Here is a 25,246-nt window from a genome sequence, read left to right as displayed (position 1 = left end):
CACAGACAGAGGTGAGATGGCAGTGATCCGTAATGGTGAGCGCTTTCGGCCACTCAGGGCCCTGAACTAAATTGTGGACACGAATTTTACAAATGCAGAGGCGTTATGTACCAATTTCTTTTAAGAACAGGGGCTACCCCTAGTGGTAGAATACATTGGTCCTTTGTTCAAACGGATGTTTCCTGCAGAAAATATGCATGTGCAAGAACAAAATCATCTAATATTGTTAGGTGTTTAGCAGGAGATACTTTACTTAAAATTGCAGAAGCCATGAAAATTGGGCCATTTAGTATTGCAACAGACAGGAGTAGTGATTATGATGACAAAAAGTTGTACCCGGTCCGTGTAAGAGACTTTGACAACGAAAAGGGCAAAGTCAGAGTGTCTTTCATTACCAGAATTAACAGTATATTCCACTGGAGAAAACAATTTTTTTATTTGCTTGATAATATTTTGCATAAATATGTTGGCAGAACTGTATGGGGGTGTTCAGCTGAAGCTGCATCAGTGATGACATGAATTTGTAAAGGAGTTGCGTACTATATTTTGAAAATATGATATCAGGTTGTCTCTGTCATTTGATGCACCATGCTGCAGGAAAGGCTGCTGATAAATTAGAAGAACTCCTGAAGTATCAGGTTGGCACTCTACCTGACAATGTACTTCATGGGAGCAGACTTGATTTTTTCATCTTATTTGCCAGCTAAAAGACACAATAACTGGAAGATATAAATTTCCTCTTCTTTGTCGGGTTATGAAAGGAATATTGGTTCTTTACCATTCTAATGCTGACTGTGAGAGATTGTTCAGCATTGTTAACAAAAGTAAAACTGAATTTAGATCCAGGCTCTGTAATACCCAGCACTTAGTGCTCTACTGGTGCACAAAACATTTATAGTACAAAGCTGGTACAAAGTGTTTTGAAATGCAATATGAGAGTCTGTTGCTTTTTAAAGCTCAGAGTGTTGTATACGAAAAATTGAATTGATGTTAAAAGTCCTGCGGGGTAAATGAATAATTTTGTACATATGCTATTGAATTTTTATCATGTTATATGTGGATTACTCTTTTTCTGCTCAGATTACTCTTTTTGGATTACACTTTTTCCTTGCCAGGGGTTGGCATGTATGGTCTCATCAGTGAAGGAGGAAGAGGAATCTTGGTCATTTGATAGGGCAGTGAATGAGGTGAAATGAAGCAAAACAAATTCCAAGAATTACGTCAAGTTGAGAGATAGCAACAAGCCATTGAGCTGCATAAGGTTTGGAACTGATGGTGTATGTGTACTTTACAAGCTTTCCAATGAACATAATGTTTACCATTGATGCATCAGTTTGGAATACCCAACTTTTTTAATACACTTTTTCCAACTTGACAATAGCAGTACATGATATTTTGTTGCACCTTACTGAACACTGGGGGGCCCCGAGTGGCCGAGTGGTCTAAAGCGTTCTTCGTTACGGATCACTGCCATCTCACCGCTGTCTGCGTGGGTTCGAGTCTCGGATTCGGCTAATGTGGGTATGTGAGAAAGCTTGCCAGTAGCTTCTCGTGGGTCGGTGGTTCTTTCCCAGGTTTTCCCGGGTTCTTCCTCCACCATTAATACTGGCCGCCATGTATAGCCAATCGCGTGCTGAAAAATGGCGTTAAACCCAACAACAACAACAACAACAACTGAACACTGGTCAGACTTATGGAAAAATATCAGCTGCCTTACTTAGACGATCTTGCTAGTAGGTTTGGCAGGTCTGCAAACCTTCAGGTTCTGGCGACTTGAAACTTCTCTCTAGTTTAGAGAAATTATCTTGATCCTGCTCACGACAAGGTCTTTTGCTTCATCCTCATTCAGTTACAATAAAGAGTTTGGAAAGATGCAGTAGACAAACCTCCAGCCTTCTATTTGCGAATTTTCCTGGTCACCCAAAAAGGTGGAAAGTCATGCTACTTAACAACCTTTACCCCTTAAAGAAATTTCTGCTGACTGAGACATTAAAAATAGAGACCACAATCTCAGTCATCTCCATCAATCTTAAGGATGCATACATTCACATCCCCATCTTTAATTCACACAGGAAGTACCTCAGATATTTTTAAAATGTTGAAGTCGTCTAATTCTGAGCTCTGCCTTTGGCACAGCCTCTAGCCCCAGACCTTTTATCAGGTTCATTGGTTATACCAATCCTCCAATATTTCAGTGACTGGTTGATTCACAGTGGCAGTCTAGAAATCCTCAGATGAGACTTCTCTTGCTGTTGATCCAGAGTGACCATGCTTGGTCTCCTCCTAAACCTTGAGAAATCCAAGTTAAAACCTTCTCAGGAGTGTGTCTTCATGGGATTAACTCGCTGTTAGTCCAGGTTCCTCTGAACAGAACAGACAAGATTCTATCCCTCTTGGAGACACTCAGAGTAAAGAGTTGTCTTTTTCTCTCTCTGCTGGAAACCTTTATCTGCTTTTTCTCTTAGGCAGGCTTCACTTGCATCCTGTCATTTCTACTTTTCTCAGCTTGGAAACCTCACAAGGCACCTCTGAATACAACAGTTTCTCTGGATTGGGATTTCCACCACCATCAAAGTTGTTGGGCAAATCAGGACCAGCTTCTGTTGGTAGTTCCCATGCACCTCTGAAATTGGTTCCAACTAGATGATAGATGCATTATATTCAGGGTGGGTGGGGTCACCTAGAGGTGGATGGTCTGATTCTTCAAGGTTTATGGTCTCTGGAAGAATCTGCTCTCCACATGAACAATTTGGAGGTGAAGGCAGTGTTGTTAGGCCCACAAAGTTCTCCAGAGACAAGGATGCAAACATGATCCTTCACTCTGAAGGTTTGGAACCTCCTTTGCTGGACAGCTTCAGAGTGGGAGGATAGCCCTTCGAGTGTACCACATTCCAGTCAGGATGAATTTCTGGCAAACAGTCCATCCAGGAAGGGGAGGATAGTTTTAAAAAGAGTGGTCTATCGACCAATCTGTAGCGGATTCCCTGCTCCATCCATGGGGAATTCCCCTGGTGGACTTGTTTGCCACCAAGTTGAACCACAAGCTGCTGTTTTATGTGTCCCCAATCTCCAAGCAGAGGACCTGGGCAGTGTATGCCTTCAGCCTGCACTAAAGGTGGCAAAGTGAGTATATCCTACAGCAATTTTATGCTCTTCAGGGTGAGTATTCCTTGTAATTGTTGTTATTTGACAGTTTGGGATCATCACTCCTCCCACCTGACAAATTCAATTATGCAGTAATAGCAGGTAAGATACTACTGATATTAAAATGGGGGGTGTGTTAAAACTAATTTTGATGATGTAATACTTACCAACTGCTCCATTTATTTTCCCCTTCTTCTTCCCCCACACTTATGTCCCTCATGGAATGCTCCATCAAATATTTGAGAGCTTGTATTCTGTTCTGGTAGTTTCTGGCTCTCTCTAATGGGAGGACGGAATTTAGCAGCAGGCAAGTATTTGCATCATTAAAATTAGTTTCATCCCCCCCCCAATCTACATTCTTATACTACATACACTGATTTGATTTGAGCTGTAAGGCCAAGTAAACTTTCCATCTGTGGTGAAATATGGCCACTGTTACTAACATTTTGAACATCTTTCTTTCAAACACTCGCAAGAATTGGACCAAACAGAAAGCATCCCAACATTAATAGCCTTCAGGTTTGTGTACACAGGGGTCAGCTTTGCCATTACGTATGGCACCTGTTGTTGAAAATAGAAAATAGAAACCTTTTAATTACTGTTTGTGAAAAACTGCTGAGTAATTTGGCAGAGTATTCAGATGTTGAGGGGTTTCATGCTAGTACAAATGGTACGGATCTGCCAGCAAATATAGCAGCTGTTTTTAAAATGTTGGAAACCTTTTACAAAATTCTCAACAACCACTTGACAAAACTTGACTAAATTTGACACTAAGCATCCTAGCATGAAGTCCTTTCAGATTTGTTCAGCTGATGCTGATGTCATCAGATACATATTCAATGCTTGAAATAGAAAAACCTCAAATACTTTTAAAAAAACTACTCAGAATTTGACTGACTTTGGGAGTAAGCTTTTTGCTATTACAATTCTAAGTCCTAAATGTGTAACAGAAAAACAAATCAGCAATTTCAGTAAAATCAAGAAGCAATTTATTTCTCTACCTTACATAACAGTATGCTTGTTTATTGTAGGCCTTCATTAAATTCGAATATTTAACAACAGAAAAATGTTAGAGGAGGGAGATCATTTTCAACTTTAAGAAATGTCAGATCAGACAAAGGACAAATCAAGTAATGTACTTTACAAGTTTTAAAAAAGTGAATGATTTTGAGTTGATGCAGAAAGTTAGACATGTAGAATAGTGGGATCATTTTCAACTTTAAGAAATGTCAGATCAGACAAAGGACAAATCAAGTAATGTACTTCACAAGTTAAAAAAAAATGAATGATTTTGAGTTGATGCAGAAAGTTAGACATGTAGAATAGTTATTTTGTTAGTTGCATGTACAGTCTGTGAATGTTTTGTTTTTGTGTTCTGATATTAATCTACATTATTTTGCCCTTTGTGACAAAAACTTTAACTGGTTCCAGGTCCAGGATAGAAGCATACATAAGTGTAAATTTTGTATACTTTTTATTGTAATTATAGCATGTACTATAGGGATTACATATTTTATGCTCAGATTACTCCTTACTGCCACTTAAGTTACACCTATACCTCTCTAGGGGTTGTCAGATATGCTTTCAATGCTGCACAAATAATCCTGATGTGCCATGATACATGTATGAAGGTGAAAAACAAGGGAATTCTTGAAACGGTTGTTTTCATAACACATCAAATTAACAGTAATGGACATTTCTACAGAAAGAAGACTACTGCTCTTGCATTAAGTTTTTAGGCAGATATTTCAGTTGATAAATCTTAGGCCTACATGGACCTATTGTTGTGATATTGCAGGTGGTATGCAGGCCCTAGCCATGCACCTGGGTCATCAGAGCCAGAGACTGGTCCAGAACTGTCTGTGGACACTCAGGAACCTCTCAGATGCTGCCACTAAAGTTGTAAGTTACAAGTTAATAACCACAGTATTGCAACGTGTGGGCTTAGATTCTACTATTGCTAGTATTTATGTATGATTTGTTGCCAGTGTTAAATACAGTCTGATGGAAAAGAATTGTCAAAAAGTCATACATCATTGTTAAAATTATTGGTTCATTTTATTTATAAATTTATAGATATTTATCAGTTATAGAAGATGCATGTTCTTGGTCATTACACATCAGTCTTTATGCAGTTGGTTACGGAATATTTATAAAATTTGTGATATGCAGAATTGTTTTAGATGCTTCAAGTTAAGTGTAACTGTAGGATGCATTTAATGAGGAAACGATCAAGTGTGATAAAAGTGGTCTAGTTGACTGGGTAAGGGAGCTGCAGTGTCTCTGGTATGTGTGCTAGACTCATGACCAGAAGGGTGCAGATTTGAATCCTACCATTGGATCAGCTTGGGTCAGCCAACCATGGCATGTTGTTGTCTTGGCACTAAATAAGCTACTTGTTACTGTAGGTATTATCTCGGCACTAGATAAGCTATCTGTATTGTCTTGGTACTGAATAAGCTAATTGTGTTACTGTGTCATAAGTATTGTCTTGGTACTAAATAAGCTAATTGTGTTACTGTGACATCTGTATTGTCTTGGTACTAAATAAGCTGATTGTGTTATTGTAACATCTGTATTTTCTTGGTACTGAATAAGCTAATTGTGTTACTGTGTCATAAGTATTGTCTTGGTACTAAATAAGCTAATTGTGTTACTGTGACATCTGTATTGTCTTGGTACTAAATAAGCTGATTGTGTTATTGTAACATCTGTATTGTCTTGGTACTGAATAAGCTAATTGTGTTACTGTGTCATAAGTATTGTCTTGGTACTAAATAAGCTAATTGTGTTACTGTGACATCTGTATTGTCTTGGTACTAAATAAGCTGATTGTGTTATTGTAACATCTGTATTGTCTTGGTACTGAATAAGCTAATTGTGTTACTGTGACATCTGTATTGTCTTGGTACTAAATAAGCTAATTGTGTTAATGTTACATCTGTGTTGTCTTGGTACTAAAAAAGCTAATTGTGTTACTGTGTCATAACTATTGTCTCAGTTCTGTTTAAATGGGCATAAAAGTGCATTTTTTGTGATGGAACTGTTCAGAGACATTTTGAAGTTTTTAAAATTTTAATTTATTAAAAGGGAGAAAGAATGTTTTTTCCCTGTGGTTTTAGGAGGATAGCGAATAAAATTTCAAGCATCATAGTCAGAGGTCATGAAGTTAGCTTTGTCTACAAATACGTGTTTAATAAAACCATGTGACAGTCATTTGAAACAGTATTAGATGAGTTGATTTACCATGCCACTTTAAATATAGTCAATTTCTGCTTATTATTGGTCAAAAGAAGCCCACATTTGATCATTTGAAGATGTGATTTACTTGATATTGAGAAGTGTAATCCAGAAGTTGAGAGAAATTAGTGTAACAAGGGGCGACATTTTCTCAACTCTAAATAAACTAGAAATTGTCAATATCGAGAGTTAAACAGAAATGTGGACAAGCAGGTATTATCACCTACAATTTTCATTGTACAGTTGAACCCGGTTATGTCGCCGGCCTAGGGGTTTGCCAAAAAGCGTCGAGATAACCGATGATCGAGATAAACAAAAACCAATATGGCGGCAATATATTAACATGTGCTTGAAATTTCTTTATGTACATGATGTGCGTTAATAAATGAGAATGTACATGCACGTGTTTTTGGAGGTTTTTTTACACAACAGCGTTGCCGCGATTTGTTTGATGAAGTGATCGGCATGCTATAAAAATGTACATACATGTTTGCTAACAACAAAAGGCATATGTGCACCAACTAACAGCAGAGATTTACCAGTATACAATACAAACCACCGTCAATTCTCGATACAAACCTTTATTATATTCTCCATCATTGCAAACACAAAGATCGCTCACAAAATCACAAAAAAACGTGCGGGGTGTAGTTCGTTTTTACAAAAAGCTAACCAGTGTCAAACTTAAATTCGCGAGTCATTTCACTCTGACACAGCTCTAAAAAGTATCATACACGCGGTTACTATGGTTTCTTTACAAAGTCTATAATGCTTTGTTGCTTTTTGCCTTTAACAGTCTGCTTGAAAACAAATGCTTCAATATTATTTATGCTGTCTAAAACAGTTTCATCTCCTACAAAAGAACCATACCGTCAAATTTTCTGTAGCATTTCTACCACCTCACCAAAAAAATCGCCAGATGGGACATTTTTGTCGCCAATAAGGGAAAAAAATCGCATTTTGCGACATTGGCGAAGCCCAGGACGATCCCAGGCCCTGCATTGGATTGGTACACGTGGTAATTACTGAACACTTACCCAATTGTTTTTACAACTAGGAATGAAAATCGTGAAACATGAATATCGACCGCAATAATCGTCCTTCAATATCACACACTGTACCGTTTGTTCGTGTTAAAAAATACTTAGATAAGACGCCCACTAATATAAGACACACCCTGGGTGAGGGGTACGTAAAACTTTGCATAAGACGCGTCTTATATACGCGAAAATACGGTAGTGAGATGGTGAAGTGGCATCGATAACTAACATTTTCAAAAGCCGGCAATTGGTCATGGGGATCGAGATAACCGACGTTAAGTGGCAGATTTGTCCCTCTTTTGTGCTCGAGATATTAGGGTTCGGCGACATAAAAGAATCGACATAACCGATGAGAAAATGCTAAGACAAAGAGAGAATTTGGCGGTTCCACTTCAAAAACATCGACTTAATAGGGTTGGCGAGTTAACCGAGGTCGAGATAAGTGGGTTCGACTGTACATATAATCACCATTTTGTAAAGCATTTAGAGGTTTTTGTTTTTTTCATGTTCTTATTCTTTCTGCTTAAGGAAAGCATGGAAGGTCTCCTGCAAATGTTAGTTCAGCTTCTGGCCTCCAATGACATAAATGTCGTGACCTGTGCTGCAGGCATTTTATCGAACCTGACATGCAATAACCTGCGTAACAAGGTGGTGGTGTGTCAGGTGGGTGGAATTGAGGCACTGGTCCGCACCATCCTACAGGCTGGAGACAGAGAGGACATCACTGAACCTGCTGTAAGTATATATGAAATGTTCATCTCTTTTTATTGCCATATAAAACTAACAAAGCTACAAATTATTGCCTTTGTTTGATGTAGAAATTTTCTTTTCATATTGTTTCTGCTTTCAAAATGGAAGAGAGATTTTTTTTCAAATTGAAGAGATTAATTTTACATACTACTCCTTCACTGTTACCTGCAAAAGAGGAGGTATTCTAACATGGACAAGGACGAGATAGAACCTTTTTATACAAGAAGTTTGTGAACTTGGATGCTGTGCATACTTGCATGCAAATCTGAGTACTTTGGGTATGTTTATGGACTTCTAGTTCTTTTCTATATCTGTTGAAAAATGTCGTGTATCAAAGAAGTGTTACAGATTTTTGAGCACACTGACTAATTCAGTTCCTTTAGACACATTTATATTTTGCAAAATTAACATCCTTTCTTGATAAACTGGTAAAACATATACATTATATTAAAGATTTGTCCAAGAGTAAACTTAGAAAATGATGAAAGTGATATGCTGCCTCAATCATTTTTTTGGAGGAAAATTACTTTCGATGCCTAATATGAAAATTATTTTATCCAGTAGTATCTATGTGGCAACAGTGTTAAAATGAGAATGGTTTTAGGGTCAGGCCTTCTATTGTACATACAGTTTACTAGTTATGATGTTGTAGCATCAAACTGTGTACCTTGAAATGGAGAAAATAAAACTATTGACCAAGATGACTTGGGGGTGGGGGGAATCAATCCATGTAGAGCTATGTTGGACAAAGTTAGCAAGCGTATACAAGGTAACATGTCTGTTATACTAACTGTACTTTTACCACTGTGACAGATGACATGATGCTATCGCATTACTTCACTCTCCAAACAGAGCTTGCTATAGCATATTTGGATATTGCATGTTGTTCAGGGCACAGACCATATTTACTAAGCTGTATAAAGTTTTCAAAAGAAGGATGCAGTGTCCTTATATGGTAGACAGAAAACGAGTCGGAAAACAAGTAGTTTGAACCAGTATGGTGGATGATCTAGCAGAAAATTCTGGATAAAGAAAAATGCTATTTTACTCGTGTTACTACAGTGAAATTTGTTAATACTGGTATTAAAAAGAAGACTTTGATTTGTTTAAGGATATAGATGTAGTATCTTCAAACTTTTCACAGTGTTGAAACTTTTTGATAACCTGCTGAAAAAGCACCAGATGTGAATCGCAACCAGTTATTTGATACAGATAGGAACGTAATAGAACTGCACCCATGAAATAGGGGTACTAATATTAGTACTAACGATTTAACAAAATTGTTCAGAAACAAAATATATCAGTTTTTTCTGGTAATTATTTTCAGTCAGTGAGTGACCTTCATTCTTTTAAATACAAATTAATATTGCACCTGACATGGACTGGTCTTGTAGCTAATTAGAAATAAAACAAATTCTTAATTATTCATAACCAACTCCAGTTTTCCTCAAAACATCTTGTACCAAATATATAACCAGCAAGGCCACAAAACACAAGAATATTTTCCAGTTAGAGAAACAACATCCCCCTTGTGTATGGAAATAAAAATCCTTCAAGATGCATAGTAAGTACTAAATGAAAATGGAAGTGTTTTGGCATACAGTATGGACTCCATTGCATCCATGTGAAAATCCAATCTTAATGCTACTTCTCATAAGTCTTATTGACACAGGGTTTTTGCCAGAATTGTGATGTCTAGTTGATACTGAATGAAAAGTGATGTTAATCTGTGATCAGATATAGCTGCCACAATGGAAATCTTGAAAATCTTGTCACTATATCACCTGAATAGATTGTCATATCAGCATGTGGTTTTCACCAAAGTCTTCTAATGGTGTCAAGTTTGGTCCTACTTGCTGTCTTTCCATCGCTCTTAGTTGACACCCTATTTTTCCCTCCTTTTACCAAAACATTGCTTCAATCAAATTTTGTTTTTCCATTTTAATGTTGCATGAATGGCCATAACAAAGCAAATTTAGTTATAATCTTTGATGATGATAAATTTAGTTATAATCTTTGATGATGTTTATGGTTTATGTGCCTGTTTAGGTCATTTCACTGTATATTTGAGACATATCATGTTAGAAAAGCACAACAGAAACTAAAACTGTTAGGATCACTTAGATTACATTAATAAAATTATGACTAGGTAAGATATTTGATCAACTGGCACAGAATAATGTATTTTATTTTTAAGTTTCTAAAAATGACAGTCCAAAGCCTTGTTGAAGCAACCTCATATGGATATTATATGAATGAAAAAGATGTCAGAGAGGGATTGTTTTAAGCTTTCAGATGTGTCAGATAGGTAAAGGGCTAATTAGTAGTGCTTTACAAATTTAGAAAGAAAAATATGAGAATGATGTAATAGAGCATTCAGGTTAAGTGCATTGTGAATTCATAGTGGCAGTTTGTGGAATTGAGTTTACAATCACTCTGCAAAAGTTATGAATGTAGACTAGTTAAAGTGAAGATAATGATTGTTTGGATGTGGAGGCAAACCCTCCCATCTGCTGGGGGTGCCCTAGTCCCCCCCGTCCCTGACCAGTTTTGTTACTATTGTAACTCATCAGAGGGAATAATAAGGGGTTGATTCGCATGTTCAACTGTTCACTGTATTGCATCAGTGTGTGGTTTTTATACCCCTTTCTTGCCAGTGCAGATGGTGTAGCTACTTGTAAGGTCTTGTGACTTGTATTGTCGCGCCTCATAAATGTAGCATCTGGGTTCCAAAATAAACCATTGTCTTGTAGTCGTGTGTTTTGATGCATTTTAAATTTGATTTAAAGAGGGGTATAAAAAAGAAGAAATGACTAGCAAACCCTAAGAACATTTATTTCGGTCTTCATAAACTTTGTTCTCTTTATAAGTCCACAAAGTTTATTTTTGCAAAGCAAAACTTATAACTGCCATGCTATTATATAACTCATCTCTATTCATGAAGTCAGCTGTACAATTGAATGCATTATTGATAACAGTCCTTGAGGTTATCAGTGTGGTTTACATACGGTTGGTGTATAATTTCATCCACTTTAACACAGTTCCACAAGGTATACTTTCTTATTCTATATATTGATATGTGCTTCAGATGATTATTGGAGTTAAGATGTCTTCAGCTACCACCCATTTTGAAGAATTATTTTCAAGCTCCATTTGACTTGATCTTGTATTCATTAAACTGGTCTGTTCATTTGTCAGTAATGTCCAATATATTGATTGGGTAAAGGGTTCCTCGATAACATATTGTTCCTGTGTTAAAAATGCAGGGATATTTACTCCTGTCAGTATCGACCAGTCATGTTCATTAATCCAATTTTTCCAGATGTTAACTTTCTTGTGGAGTTAGACAAAGAGCATTTCAGTACATGATGAGATAGATCTTCTTTTATTTTAAAGATCTTTCCGCAGTTAATGGAAGCAATGCTTACATGCTGTTCATGATCAGCAGAGATGCTCCCAGGGAGTGTGATCATGTGAATAACGCACAATTTTTATGAAAAGCAGTGATGTGGAAGAACTCCTGCAACTTAATTTCAAGTCGCACATATGAAAATATACTATGCACAATATACAACTTTCATTTGGTCTTTCATACTCAAAGTGTTGTAGAAACTGTAAAAATATTATAGTGCTTGTCACAATGTGTGTTTTTTTTTTGTAAGTGTTTACACATCTGGTTTCTTAGCTTGAGGTGAATGGTTGTTAAACCAAATTTGATTGGCACATTTGGTCCCCTAACAAGCATTGTGTTGAAGTTTAAACATCAAGGAAGTTTTACAAATGCGTGTTTATAATACAGGCTATCTAGAAAACCGAAAACAGCAGATTCACAGCTTTGTTCATCTTTAGATAATGATTTAGATTGGCAAATACTGGCTGATCATAGTAATGAAGGGAATTTTTTTTAAAGTCAGGAAGTATATCAGATATAGGAACTGAGAAAGTGTTATAGTGTTAATGGAGATACCAGTGAGTGATTTTAAACCAAAAAATAGTGCTAAATACAAATCCATTGTACCAAAACAGATGGCATGCCAGTCAACCCCTTATTAAAGCAGCATTTCAAAATTAAAGTTAGAAAAGGTAGACAAATAAGCCAAATTAAAAGACTGACAGTTTAAAAGTAGAATGCACTTTTCATTTCTTGTCAGAATTTAGCACTGTGTGATCATGTGCTGCAAAGCAATATAGTCCTAGCATAAAAGTTAATAAATCATAAAGTATTTGATCGAAATAACTGTTTGAACAAGTAGACTATGGCATTAATGAACTTAAATTCCAATGTCAGCATTATGGAATTGTAAATTTGGCATAATAGTCAGTAGAGTGCTAATTCAGGAAAGTTTGGCAGAGCTTATGTTTGTGAAAAATCGACTTTTGGAACAGATTTATCCAAAAGGCAAGACCCATGAGCTTTGAAAGCGAGTTCTCATTACAGAGCAATATTCATACACATATATGAAACAGAATAAGCTGGGAAACAAGAAACAGATTAATGCTTATGCAACTAGAGGCAACAGCTTTTAAAGGTTTTTAATTCAACAAGGGTCTTGCAGAGTGGATCAGGAAGAGAGAGAGATGAATATTGAAAATCATTTTGTAAATATTGTACTACAGCCATTTCCTCCTCCCCCTTATTTTTGTGGCATGGTGAGAAATCCACCCTTATGATAAAAAGAGCATCTCTTTCAAACCATGCTTTTCCACCATCATAATCAAGATTTCCCATTTTACAACTGGAAGTAACTGTGTGATAGCAGTAATAATGGTGTTAGGTTCAGGTCTGCTACAGCATATAATTGACATCTTATTCTTATTTATTTGTTACGATAACCACTTCACCAAAACACTGACTTTCATTCTCTTAAATATGATATTTAATATTCCACCACACATGGTCTGGTTTCCGAGCTCATAAAATAATAGTTGTTGTGATCTGAATTGTGCAGAATGGTTTGATCATGGAGTTAATATTTTAAAAGATTAAGTGCTTGGTAATTATATACATCAGAATTCTATCCAATTAAGTATGGGTTCATCTAACATCATAATCTGTTCTGTATCAGGTATGTGCCTTGAGACATCTAACCAGCCGTCACCTGGAGGCTGAAATGGCCCAGAATGCTGTGCGTCTACACTATGGGTTGCCTGTTCTAGTCAAGCTTCTCCATCCCCCGAGCCGCTGGCCACTTATCAAGGCTGTCGTTGGACTGATCCGCAACCTGGCTTTGTGCCCATCTAATCATGCGCCCCTGAGGGAACATGGAGCACTACCCCGAATTGTACAGCTCATGATCAGAGCACACCAGGATACACAGAGGGTAGGGAGCAGATTACTTGCTAAATAATATTTTTAACAGACAAATTAAATCTGTGTAGGTCATGGTTTTAAATATGCCTTATATTTTATGAGATGCAGAAATGGTGATCCAGTAATTTTCTTGATTGTGTACGAGATTCATATGGATTAATAATAATTGATGAATTACTAGTTAATTCATTTATTACATGCTTATAAGGTATATTGAATATGTTGAGAATGCATCAGTTACAGAAAAGTTATTTTTAACAACTTGTTTATATAAGCTGCATCTCTATAGAACTGTCGGTAGTTACCTCTTGGATAGGAATGAGAATTTTGAGAATTTTTAAAACTTTTTTTCTTTCTTCCAACATCAATTTTATCATGAGATATGATTGTTGTGAAAAGCTTGTAACTCATCACATTTCTGTATCTTGCTTTCATATTAGTGAAAGGTGCTTACCATGATTTCTTTCAATCTCAGCAGAGAGCCTCAATCACCTCCAATGGACAGGGCTCGGGCTATGTAGATGGTGTTAGAATGGAGGAGATTGTGGAGGGAACAGTAGGGGCACTCCACATTCTTGCTCGTGAGACCCACAACAGAGCCGTAATACGTGACCTCAACTGCATACCACTCTTTGTCCAGGCAAGTTTTGCAGCTATAACTTCTTCAAGAGAGCATTTTTCCTCTGATTTAAGAGGAACTTGCTTCTTGTGTTGCAAATCAAGTTGTATATTCCATCATATTTTTGCCATGTTTATAGATATACCATTTAAAGCAGTGGAGGCATTTCTATTGATAGAGTTAGAACTTAACAATCAAAGAAACCACCTGTATATAAGAAACAAGATCTAGAATCAATGGGCCCATCAACATAAACATTTATCAGACCCAAAAATCAGCTTTTAGCTGGTCCAGGTAGTGATCTGTATGCATTAGTTCATCTGTCAGGGTTCCCACGCTACTGGGAAATTGGGAAATAGTCGGGAGAAATGATAATTTTTTCCCCCAACTGAAAAGTCCTTGAATTTTGAAGATATTGACGAAAGTCGGGGGAAAACCCCAGGAATTATCCTCCACAACGTGATGCCCAAAACAATTACGTAATTGAGTCGTAACTGAACTGATTGTGAGTTAAATTTATCAAGTTCTAACCAGAATATTAGGAGGTTACAGTATGGATCATTTGGGTGCTTGCCATAAATATATTTGTTGAGACAATCAAAGCGCTCAGTGGATTAGATTCATCTAGTAGACTTTTTGTTTCACAGACAGCTCGATATCCGTATTCTTTTTTTATGAAGGTATGAAAACCAGTCTAGCATTACAAGAGGCCATCATGGCGGCGTTAAAGCAAAGCCGCTTAGCAGACGGGATAGCAAACTTAAATATTGTTAAATCGAGTTATACCTGCATGAAATCAATATGAAAATTATTTATTTATTCATAAATTGCGAGAGTATTAAAATCGTTATGTCTTTAATCTGCTGAAAGACAATGATAGCATGTCGCACGAGCACACAGAATCTCACAACCGTCATTTTCAAATACTGTAGAAAAAATATTAAATGGAAGTTGTATACTGGTTGTAATAAAAATACAAAAATGAAAGAGCACAAAATTTATATTTATTCCGAGACTAACTTCATAGTTTTGTTGTATCACGTGACTACCACATTGACATGTGCTGTATCACGCAGGGACCATGCGAAGTAGGGAACCAAACTACTCTGCTTGATGAATCAGACTGGCCAAGTTTCTTGTAGTTGTTCTCAAAATATGTTGAAAAAAATGTTCTTTCTGGTTTTCACAAAAGGTATCAGACTTTCATTTAATATAATTGAAATTTTGTACAGCAACATTCAAAAGGAGTTGTTGATATCACGTGACTGTTGGACTAACGATGTCATTGTTTGAGATTTGTGAAGTCATGTGACTATTAATGCAAATGGTGAGTACTGGGTCAGGATTCATTTATGTCACCCTAACATAGTTTAAATTTGCTAGTCCTGCTGGTAAGCTTATGGTGGCGGCAGATTCCAAATTTTTTTATATGTAATTGCCCTGAACCCACACTCCATCCTAAATGTCCAAGTGGGAAAAAGGGGGTTGGAATATTTGGCGGAAACCCAGATTAGAAAATTTTTGAATCTCTGAACTGAACTTTGGTGCGAAACTATTACACATTGACATGTAGCTTGAAGCTTCGGTTTCATATCTTAAATGGTACGCAAGAGAAATTGCAAATTGTTGTCCCTTATTTTATATATTAAGAAACCATAAGAGCCCATGTATCAATACAGGTTTGGGGACTGGTTTATTGAACTACAAGAAGACAAGTTGATTTTACAGAAAATTCAGTCCTTGTTTATACAAGAATATATAATTTTGAAGGGGGTTTTTTTGTCAAAATTTAAATCAGCCCTTTTGTAAATGTCTTTAAATGATGGAATTTTTAACCAAATCGACTTAAGAAGTTTAGGTTGGTTGAAAAATCTTGTTTGAGATTTTATTGGCACATAATTTCAGGGTTAAACTTCTTTTGTTACAAGATAAGATTATAATAATTTGCATTTACTGGGTTTTTTTCATACTCTGATAGGAAATGTTTACTTTGTGTAACATGCACACATATTACTCTAGAATTCTTTAGAATTAAAGGTTTGAAAGGAAACAAAATAATTTATGCTCATTATGTTGTTTCCATGTAGCAACATAATGCAGATCAGTAAAGTTAGAATTTTTATTCTGTTCATTGAATGGCTTTTAATGCCAATTTATGGGAAAATAGTCCAGTTGTTTCTTGTGACTCATTTTGTGGTTTTCTACATGATTATCTTTTCTGACATATATGTTTTGGAGAGTCTTTAAAGAGAAATATTTTCAGATACTGAAAATGCATGTTTTATAAACCAAAATGTTCTTTAATTCCATTAAGTAATGGTCATTTGTTAACCATTAAAAAATTAATTTAACCTGGAAAAGACCTGGAAATTTATATTTAGAAAAGCATGGGAACCATGGTCTGTACTTAATATAAATCACTCCCAGTAGTTAATTCTAAGTATTTGCACATTTTGATTTTGGAACAAGTGAATAAAAAACACTTGTCCTGGAAGAGTTGGATTTGCTTGGGGATGAGCAGTGGCCTCATATGACCTGTTTTGCTGAAGTTTGCTGTGTAGTTAGCTGTCATGGAGCTTCTATAATGGTCCGGAGTCCATCATCCAGCTATTTGTTAACACAAGTTTGTCTTTGCTGCTTTACTACTTTGAGGATTGCCATGAAACTTGCACATTCTCCCATGGATGGGTTGGTCCAAACTGTAAATTGTGCCCATGGATAGACAGTATAGTGGCCATCTTGAAAATCTTGTTGCTATGCTTACTGTCTTTTCATCATACTTCCACAATGTCCACCTTCTACAGTTACCAATCCGTGTGGATAGGCTTGCACTTGGGGTAAAGAAGAATGGTATAAATTTAAGTTTCAAATACTCATACGTAAGGTCACTTTATTGAAAGAAGAACAAGAAGGACGGGTAGGCCTGATATCATTCACCAGACTTACATAACTTAACAGTTAACCATTTCATTAACTAGGCTTATGTAGTGGTGTTAGAATGCATCATATGTAAACTTTCTCCCGAATGTTTAAATAATTCTGTTTTTTATGAACAAATAGCATTAGCTACAATCTCATTGAATAAACTGTCAGATGATACCACTGGAATTTTTCAACTACTTTTGTTTCCATTTCCAGGCCATTTTATGTGACGCTTTATCCATATGAATGCCTTGCACCATAATAATAACACCAAGTCCCCACCCAACCATCCCTGTATTTCCAATCAAAATTTACAAACCCCAGATTAAAATCGACCATTAGAAGTTAAAACAATAATATAAATATAATTGCACACAACTTCCTACACTCAACACTCATCTTTTTGCTGAAGAAAGGGTATGGCAGGCTTTACAAGCCAGTTTACATAAAATATTGCATTTCACTTTGATAGTGTGTTCCAACAGCTGTTATCAAAGGCCAGGGTAATATGGCAAGCATGGGATCTCACTAAAAATAATAATAATAATAATGAGGACTTTGTATAGCACCTAATCTTTAGAAGCTCTAATGATGTTCTAAAAATAGTTAGATTTCTGAATTTCTGTTATTACCATTACACATTATTACTCAATAAAAGGATGTATTGAAAACTATGTAGATGATATTACATCCCCATATTGATGACTTTATACTGCTGGAACTTGCCTTTCTGCAGACATAATTTCACAGGCAGCCTTATTTTGGATACCATCATTGATGCCTGTACCTAACTCTTGTGCTGTCATTGAAGACAAGTTGGTAGACAAGGATCCTGATTTTATTCATACTATGATTCAACCTAGTTATCAATTGAAGCATCATATTTGTTGCCCCACCTCTGGATGTGGTCTGTATAGATCTGGATCATCTAGACATTTGACGGCATTGTCCTATTCATTATTGATTATCCTTGTTATTAATTCAATAAAATTGAATACATTTTATGTAGGATCATATAAAATTGTATGTTTTTCTTAATTTTTGGGGTTTTGATTATATAGATAACCTTATTAAGGATTGATAATCTCTCCTTCTGGCATCGTGTTATTGGTTACATTGTGTCTTCTTGCACGATGAAATGTAGGATCAGTAGTATTTTTAGGTTACTGGTTCTATGGGCTTGCAGGATTTGTTGGTGAGTTTTGTACACTGTACATTATCATATTACATTGTTCTTCATTCATTTAGGGGGATGAGCAGTGTCAAGACCTTTTTCACAGCAAGTTGTGGAATCTGTTTATCATGATCTCGACACAGCCTAATAACCAAATTAGCATAGTCTTGACACAGCCTAATAAGACTTTCTAAGCAAAGACATTTGTCCCTTTAGGATTGCAATTCCAGCCTTCATAATGTTTTAGTAATATTATCCCAAATTTAACATGTAAACTTGCATGTAAGTAAAGTCCAACTACAAACTTGACAGACCAAGATCTACTGTCACATAATGCACTAGCAGATCTTTATCCATGCAGTTTGTTATGAATAATAAGTACAGCAAACCTTAGATTCTGATCTGCCAGCAGTGAGCATTGGCAGATCAGGATCTATGTTGTTGGCAGTTCAGCTCGATCTGTAAATTAGCATTAAATGTATCTTAAAATGAATGTTATTTTCCCACTGTAGTTGCTGTACTCTCCAATTGAGAACATTCAGCGTGTTGCAGCAGGAGTTTTGTGTGAACTGGCAGCTGATAAGGAGGGGGCTGAGCGAATAGAACAGGAGGGGGCCACTGCTCCACTCACAGAACTTTTACACTCCAGAAACGAGGGAGTTGGTAAGGACATGAACCTGCTTCATCTCTATGGCATACCATAATATTGGGTGATAATTCAACTCCAGGATACAGGCTGAATGAGCCATTTTTAAACCCTCTGAGTTCTTAACATGTCCTTAGCAGTAGTAATTCCTCATTTAGTAACTTTGACAGCCTTGCCTAAAGACTAAGACTGTATGACCCCTCAATGATAGATCTATTTTGGACGAGCAAGTTTTTATTTGGTGCTGCAGTTAGAAGACCTGGATCTAGATGTGAATGTTTTTAAAATGCAGTGAATTAATCTTAATTAATAATAAAAGTTTAATAAATGGAAATGTGTATTTGCCTTTTCATTGATTGGCCTGGAGTTGATGTCAAAGCTATTTTCAGTTGTGGTAACCAGGGAAAGTTCATGAAGACAATTCATCAGGATGTGCTTGAATGTGTCACCTTGCCTTTATGGTACCATCAAAAGTCTGTGATGTTTCACAAGTAGATATGATCACAATACTGAAGAATGCAAGTGACTCTGTACATTCATACAGCCTTGGCATAAACAAAGTGCAACAGCAGGGTTCTTCATACTTGTTATGTTTTGATCTGAAATAAATCAGCATCATCCATACTTGTTGAAAATGAATTACATCCTAGACCTTCATGTTGATAAAATGCCATAAATACTGGGAAATACTATAGTTCCCCTATTCCTAAAACCTTGGGATTCAGGGAAAAATTGGAGAAAATGATCAGGGGACCCCAGAAATTTTAATGAACAAGTTAAAAATGATAATAAAATTAATCAGATTAATATATGTGGAGATGTTCTTTATGAGCAGTGTTCTTTGTGTGGAGGTATCTACTTGGATATCTTTCACTTTACTTTTAGAAATATTAAATGTTGACACAAGTGATTAAAAATAATCCAGAATTTGAATTGACCTGCTATTGTTTGTTACAGTGAGAGCTGGTGTAAATTTTACACAGACATGTAAACAAAATTGTTGACACATGCATATTCACTCTCTTCCACCGCTCACCCCACACCACCATTGCTATTGGAATTAAAGATTTAATTAGGCTTCTTCCAGCTAGACTTGCATAGTGCTGTGTTCTATGGTGAGATGCAGGCATCACGTTTCCAGTGGTGGTATCAATGTTTACATTGGTGTTGGCACAGTGACATGAAAATACCAGTCAGTGGGTTACATTTTGTATCTTCTGTCAGAAAAGTGATTTAAATCTGATGCTGTGATTTCCATGTCGCAGTACCTTTCCCGACATTGATTTTTTTCTCTCACCTATTTTTAAAGGAGGTAAAAATACTAATTCGCTTTTATTCCATCACATCATTTTAACATGCTTTACTTGCAAACGCTCAAATCCTGTCTAGCATTATGCAATTAAAGTGCATCATATTATATTACATCGTTAAGATCGTCACGTGACAACCTGAGACAACTTGATCGAGAAAAGAAAACTAACAGTGGCAGATTCGCAAGATTTCTGTCACATGGGTGAGAAACATCATTGCTCGAACAAAGGTGAGACACGGGATTCTGCAGAATACTTGTACATTGACTTCATGATTAAAATTGTTCCCATAGCAATACATTCTTCCATTAAACAATCAGTACCATGTCTTTTCACAAACTGCCTCCCAGATTCATTGATGTAGGAAAATGTTGGCTTTAACATACTTGGGTATAAAAGGTGTCACATTAAATAATTTATAATTATCTCAAATGATTGTACTTGATCTCAAGGTAATTGTTAGTTTACGTCACTTTATGTCTGGACAAGATACAGATAGGCATTTGAACTTGAATTTTATGAGTATGTTGGTGTTTTGACATTATTTTGTATGTGAACACAATACTGATTGCTTTTTATATGGTTTATTTCAGCTACATATGCTGCAGCAGTGTTATTCCGCATGTCTGAAGATAAGCCCCAGGACTACAAGAAGAGATTGTCTGTAGAACTGACCAGCTCCCTCTTCAGAGGGGATCAAAACATGGCTTGGTCAGATGTAAGTAACAGTCAGAATTCTGCATGTCCTAGACAGAACAGGGTAGTTTAGATACATTTGAGCAATATCCTGGATAACTTAATGGTATCTAGTAGTATAATGGATGCAACGAGGGCATCTCAAGTAATGTTTAGTATTTATACCAAACATAATTCATAATGAATTCTTCTCCATAGTGTATTATTCCCTATATAGGATACTGTTTTATGTGTATTGCTAGATAAGTGGTATAGTGCCAGTCAGGTATCTGACCTGCATACCTGACTGAACCTCAACTAGAATGTGCACCCCAACAGTGGAGCTCACTCCTGTTGATTGTATCAGTTCCAGTGTTGCAAGACATAAGTATTTTGACAAGAACTGCTTGAAGAAACTGCACAAGAACATACCAAAAAAAATCTTGATCTTTTTAAGGGAATAAAGTTATCGTACAGATTTTTTTACCTTATTTTAAGGATTTTACATGTGTTGCCTTTATTAATTTTTTTATTATATGTTGTATGTAAGTTCTGTCTACTTTTGTTTTATATTTTATCTTGAACTAATTTTCCATTTTTATTTTAACTTAACCTTTTGTAGGCATTACATAGCTACTTTAGTGTTGAGGTGCCATAAAACACTGCTACATAAACACAGATGTGCATTGGTTTTCTTGTTGTTAGTTTTACTGGTTGTATACCACAAGAGCTTATGGGATGGTCTTTTGTCCATCCCTTCGTTACAAGTTTGTTATTACTACTTCTCCTAAACTACTTTGAGGATTGTCTTGACTCACATATTCATCACATGGTCCTAAATGAAACTCGTACATCCAATATGGCTGTCACCATGACTATCTTAAAAAATCTTGTTATAGCTGCTCTTTCTGAATGGATGGTCGTATCAATATCGAGTTTTCACTACTAATGGGTTTCTTACAATTTGTGGTTGTTTCTAAAGATGGTGCTGATTTGACAGCCAGTATGAAAACAGTGTTATTGCAATTCCTTCAGAATGGATGGTCATATTCACATTGGATTTTCACTGAAAGACTCGTTATGGTATATAGCAGGTCTTAAATGGTGCTGATCTGACATCCATTATGGCAGCCATCTTGAAAATCTTGATATTATTCTTTTTGATTGGATGGTGACATCATCTTGGAGTTTTCAACCATGGCAGCCATCTTAAAAATGTTTTTGATCACAACTCGGCTTGAACAGAAAGTCATTTTTAAATGAGATTTTCACCAAAAGACTTATTATGATGTCCATTTAGTCTTAAAGAAAATAGTGACAATCTGACTTCCAGTATAGCCACCACAGCTGAAAATGTTATTCTTACTACTTCTGAATCGTAAGTCTTATCTACACTCTCAAAATGTATGGCTATCTCAACATGGGATTTTTAGCAGTAGACTTTTCATGACATTTACTTGGTCCTAAATAAAAAAGGTGCCAGTTGTACATCCAGAGTGTCTTTAAAATCATGTTACTACTCCTCCAGAATGGATCACCATTATGACATGAGGATTTTACCAGAAGACTTCTAATGGTGTCCACTTTGTTCCTGCCAAGCTGATATCCAGCACCACAACAGTTAATTTGAAAATCTCTTTATTGCTAAAGATCATCCGATCACACTTGACATTTAAAAGGAAGAATTGGTCTAATCTTGAATTCATGGAAATTCTTTTCTCCCATTTATCTGGCAAACTGATGTTTATCTCTTGATCTGATACAAATGATAAATCAGTTCATAATTTTGAAGTAATGTTTTATTTTAGCCTCCTGGATTTGACGATGTTGGTGGTTTTCCTGACGATGGATATCGTGACCAGATGTATCAGGCACATGACAGTCAGAGTCAGCATGACATGAGTCGCAGTGGATATGACCCTCAGGTTCCTGTCGACTCCATGCAAGGCCTTGACATTGGCAGTCACCATGGCAGCCACTACGGACCAATGGACAACATGCCTGATTTTGGACACCAAGGTGGAGACCTGAACTTTGAGAATCTGGAGTCCAGTCTCCCACATGGTCAGGAGACGGGTAATCAGGGAATGACCCAGTGGTTTGATACAGATCTGTAAATACTGCACACTTGAATGGATCACTACAAACTTTCTTGGAATGAGAAGACTTTTGTATATAACATTTCAGTTTTTATAACATGATAATTTGTTTTGCACTGCCTGGGAACTATTTCTTTTCCCCCAGAAACAGGCATGGAAAACTAGAATACAGTTACATGATTGAATTTCAGGAAGCTAAGCTGTTAATATTTTTGTAATTTTAACTTTTAGAATCACATCTTTTATAAAGAAAATACTTTTTTTATTTGTTGACAGTTTGTATCAGTTGAAGTCTTGTGCTGGTAGCACTGTCCTGATGCCATCATTGAATTGGATTGTTGAGTCTTTCAGAAAATAGGGAGCAAGTTTCATCATAAAGTTTTCATTTCATTACCTAAACAATACTTGTTTGTTTTTATCTTCAGTAATAAAATTTTTTGTATGTCTTGGAAAGCTATAATAATAATCTTGTTGAATCACCTGTTTGGTATGGTCAAGACAGCTTACCCAGACTGCAGATGTTATTGAAGCACATTTTTTGCCAATCCTAAATCAGATCATCTCAAGCATTGGCTGCCAAACAAACATTTTGATAGTTACAGTTTGGTACAGTTATCGTAAGAAATAGTGTTCATTTTACATTTCATGCAAGTTTAACTACCTAACCTGGAACCAACATTTATTGAACGTTTCAAGTCATCAGAAGTCATTTCTTTCTTTCATCCATATACATTTATAGATTGTTGTTCTGTTCAGTTGTTGATGAGAATTCTCCTGTAAGGATGGACTTTTGAATGAACTTTGTGTGCACTGCAGTTTTCTGACCAAATAAATGGTCTTTTGAACATATTCCCAATTTTGCATCCAAAATTAGTCTTGGAAGTTAAATAAATTATTAATGAACAGATCTTGGCATGTTTATTTGATTTATTCATTCATTTACTCAAAGTATTAATATGTAGCAGTGCATTCAGCCCAAACAGTTATTGTAGATTTCAGACCCATGTAAGATTGTTTTCAATTTTGGAATGAACTTGTCTTTTAAAAACGATTTTTGTAGAAACTTCTTTGTCCATCTTGGAAATGTGTTGAGAATTAACAGTCACAAAGCAAGACACTTGTAAACAGCTGAATACTGCATCTCTAATTTTCTTTCATAAATTAAAATTTATCATTGTCTGTTTAAATATACTTAACACTAACCAGGTAGACATGCCTTCATGTTTTTGGTGTCATTGTAGTTCTTACTATTGCTCTTTGCTAATTATTTCAATATTGACTGTGTGTGGATCTTGGCCACAGTCCACACTGTGCCTAGAATTTACTATAAATGAAACAAAATGGAGAAATAACCTTTTAATAAAGGTTGTATTGAATTCAGTTAAATTGTCTTTGTTGTATATACACTTGAACAGATATTTCAGGACCAAATCCATCTACACCTGTCTTCTGCAATTTGCTTAAATTTAGAAACATACACGTTTGCGTCTTGTCAAAATATGCAGACTTTTTACACATTGTAAATATAGTAATAGTCTTGATATCTCACTGTAATGTAGTCTTTTAGTGGTCACACAGTTTGCCACATTTTAGTAGATTTTTTTTTTATAGCTATTTACTCATTATCTTTTACCATACAGTAATAGTGAAAATTTGTATGTATTTAGCCATGGCCACATTGGTTTTATGTAGGAATTATTTCTCCATTTTCATACACGTTTATTAGAATAAAGATTACAGTTTTTATACTCCTTTGTTAGTTGTTTTTGCCTCCCCATATTAAATTACACAGCCAGTTTAATGTATGCTGCAAAATTATTTATCTTCAGAAGAATTTGATTCAGATTTTTTTTTAAAATATAATGTACAATAACAAAAAGAAAATGATCATTTTTGTAAATAACACACCTAAGTACACAAATGTTTTTTTTCTGCAAGTGCAACTCTTTCACAGTGAAATCATAAACTCACCTTGGATGGATACTAGTTCAACCCACATTATAAACTCCCCATTGATGGGATACTAGTCCATCCAATAATAATCTTCCATTGGATGAGATACTAGTCCATCCCATTATATACTCCCCTTGGATGGGATACTAGCTGATATAAAATCCCCTATGGATGTAACAATAGTTGTCTCATAAAATACACTTAAATGGATACTAGTCCATCCCATTATTAACTACCCGATACTAGGCGATCTTATTAAATGTGGTATAGTCCATCTCAGTATAAAATACTCTTGGATGGATACTAGTACAACCCATTATAAACTCCCTATGGATGGGATACTAGTCCAACCCATTACAAACT

The 25,246-nt window shown here is 35.9% G+C and overlaps 1 protein-coding gene across 4 annotated transcripts in view; it reads left to right on the top strand.

Annotated features, from left to right (window-relative positions):
- Window positions 1–24,678, top strand: part of LOC149789489 (catenin beta-like) — a 71,473-nt gene extending 46,795 nt beyond the window's left edge. For 2 of the 4 annotated variants that reach the window (XM_089971507.1, XM_089971508.1), the window contains exons 9-15: window positions 4,943–5,046; window positions 7,953–8,159; window positions 13,241–13,495; window positions 13,964–14,125; window positions 18,713–18,863; window positions 20,750–20,874; window positions 22,640–24,678. In XM_089971507.1, the coding sequence (XP_089827633.1) occupies window positions 4,943–5,046; window positions 7,953–8,159; window positions 13,241–13,495; window positions 13,964–14,125; window positions 18,713–18,863; window positions 20,750–20,874; window positions 22,640–22,948 (1,313 nt within the window). In that variant the 3' untranslated portion in view covers window positions 22,949–24,678. Of the gene's footprint in view, window positions 1–4,942; window positions 5,047–7,952; window positions 8,160–13,240; window positions 13,496–13,960; window positions 14,126–18,712; window positions 18,864–20,749; window positions 20,875–22,639 lie in introns of all 4 variants that reach the window. The other 2 variants (XM_089971505.1, XM_089971506.1) reach the window with 1 other exon arrangement.
- The last annotated feature ends 568 nt before the right edge of the window (window positions 24,679–25,246 follow it).

The sequence above is a fragment of the Sinohyriopsis cumingii genome, chromosome 10, assembly GCF_028554795.1.
Source record: "Sinohyriopsis cumingii isolate HCF-2022 chromosome 10, ASM2855479v2, whole genome shotgun sequence".
Taxonomy (NCBI): domain Eukaryota; kingdom Metazoa; phylum Mollusca; class Bivalvia; order Unionida; family Unionidae; genus Sinohyriopsis; species Sinohyriopsis cumingii.
Note: the sequence above shows the minus strand (reverse complement) of the source record. Positions and strands in the feature narration are given on the sequence as shown.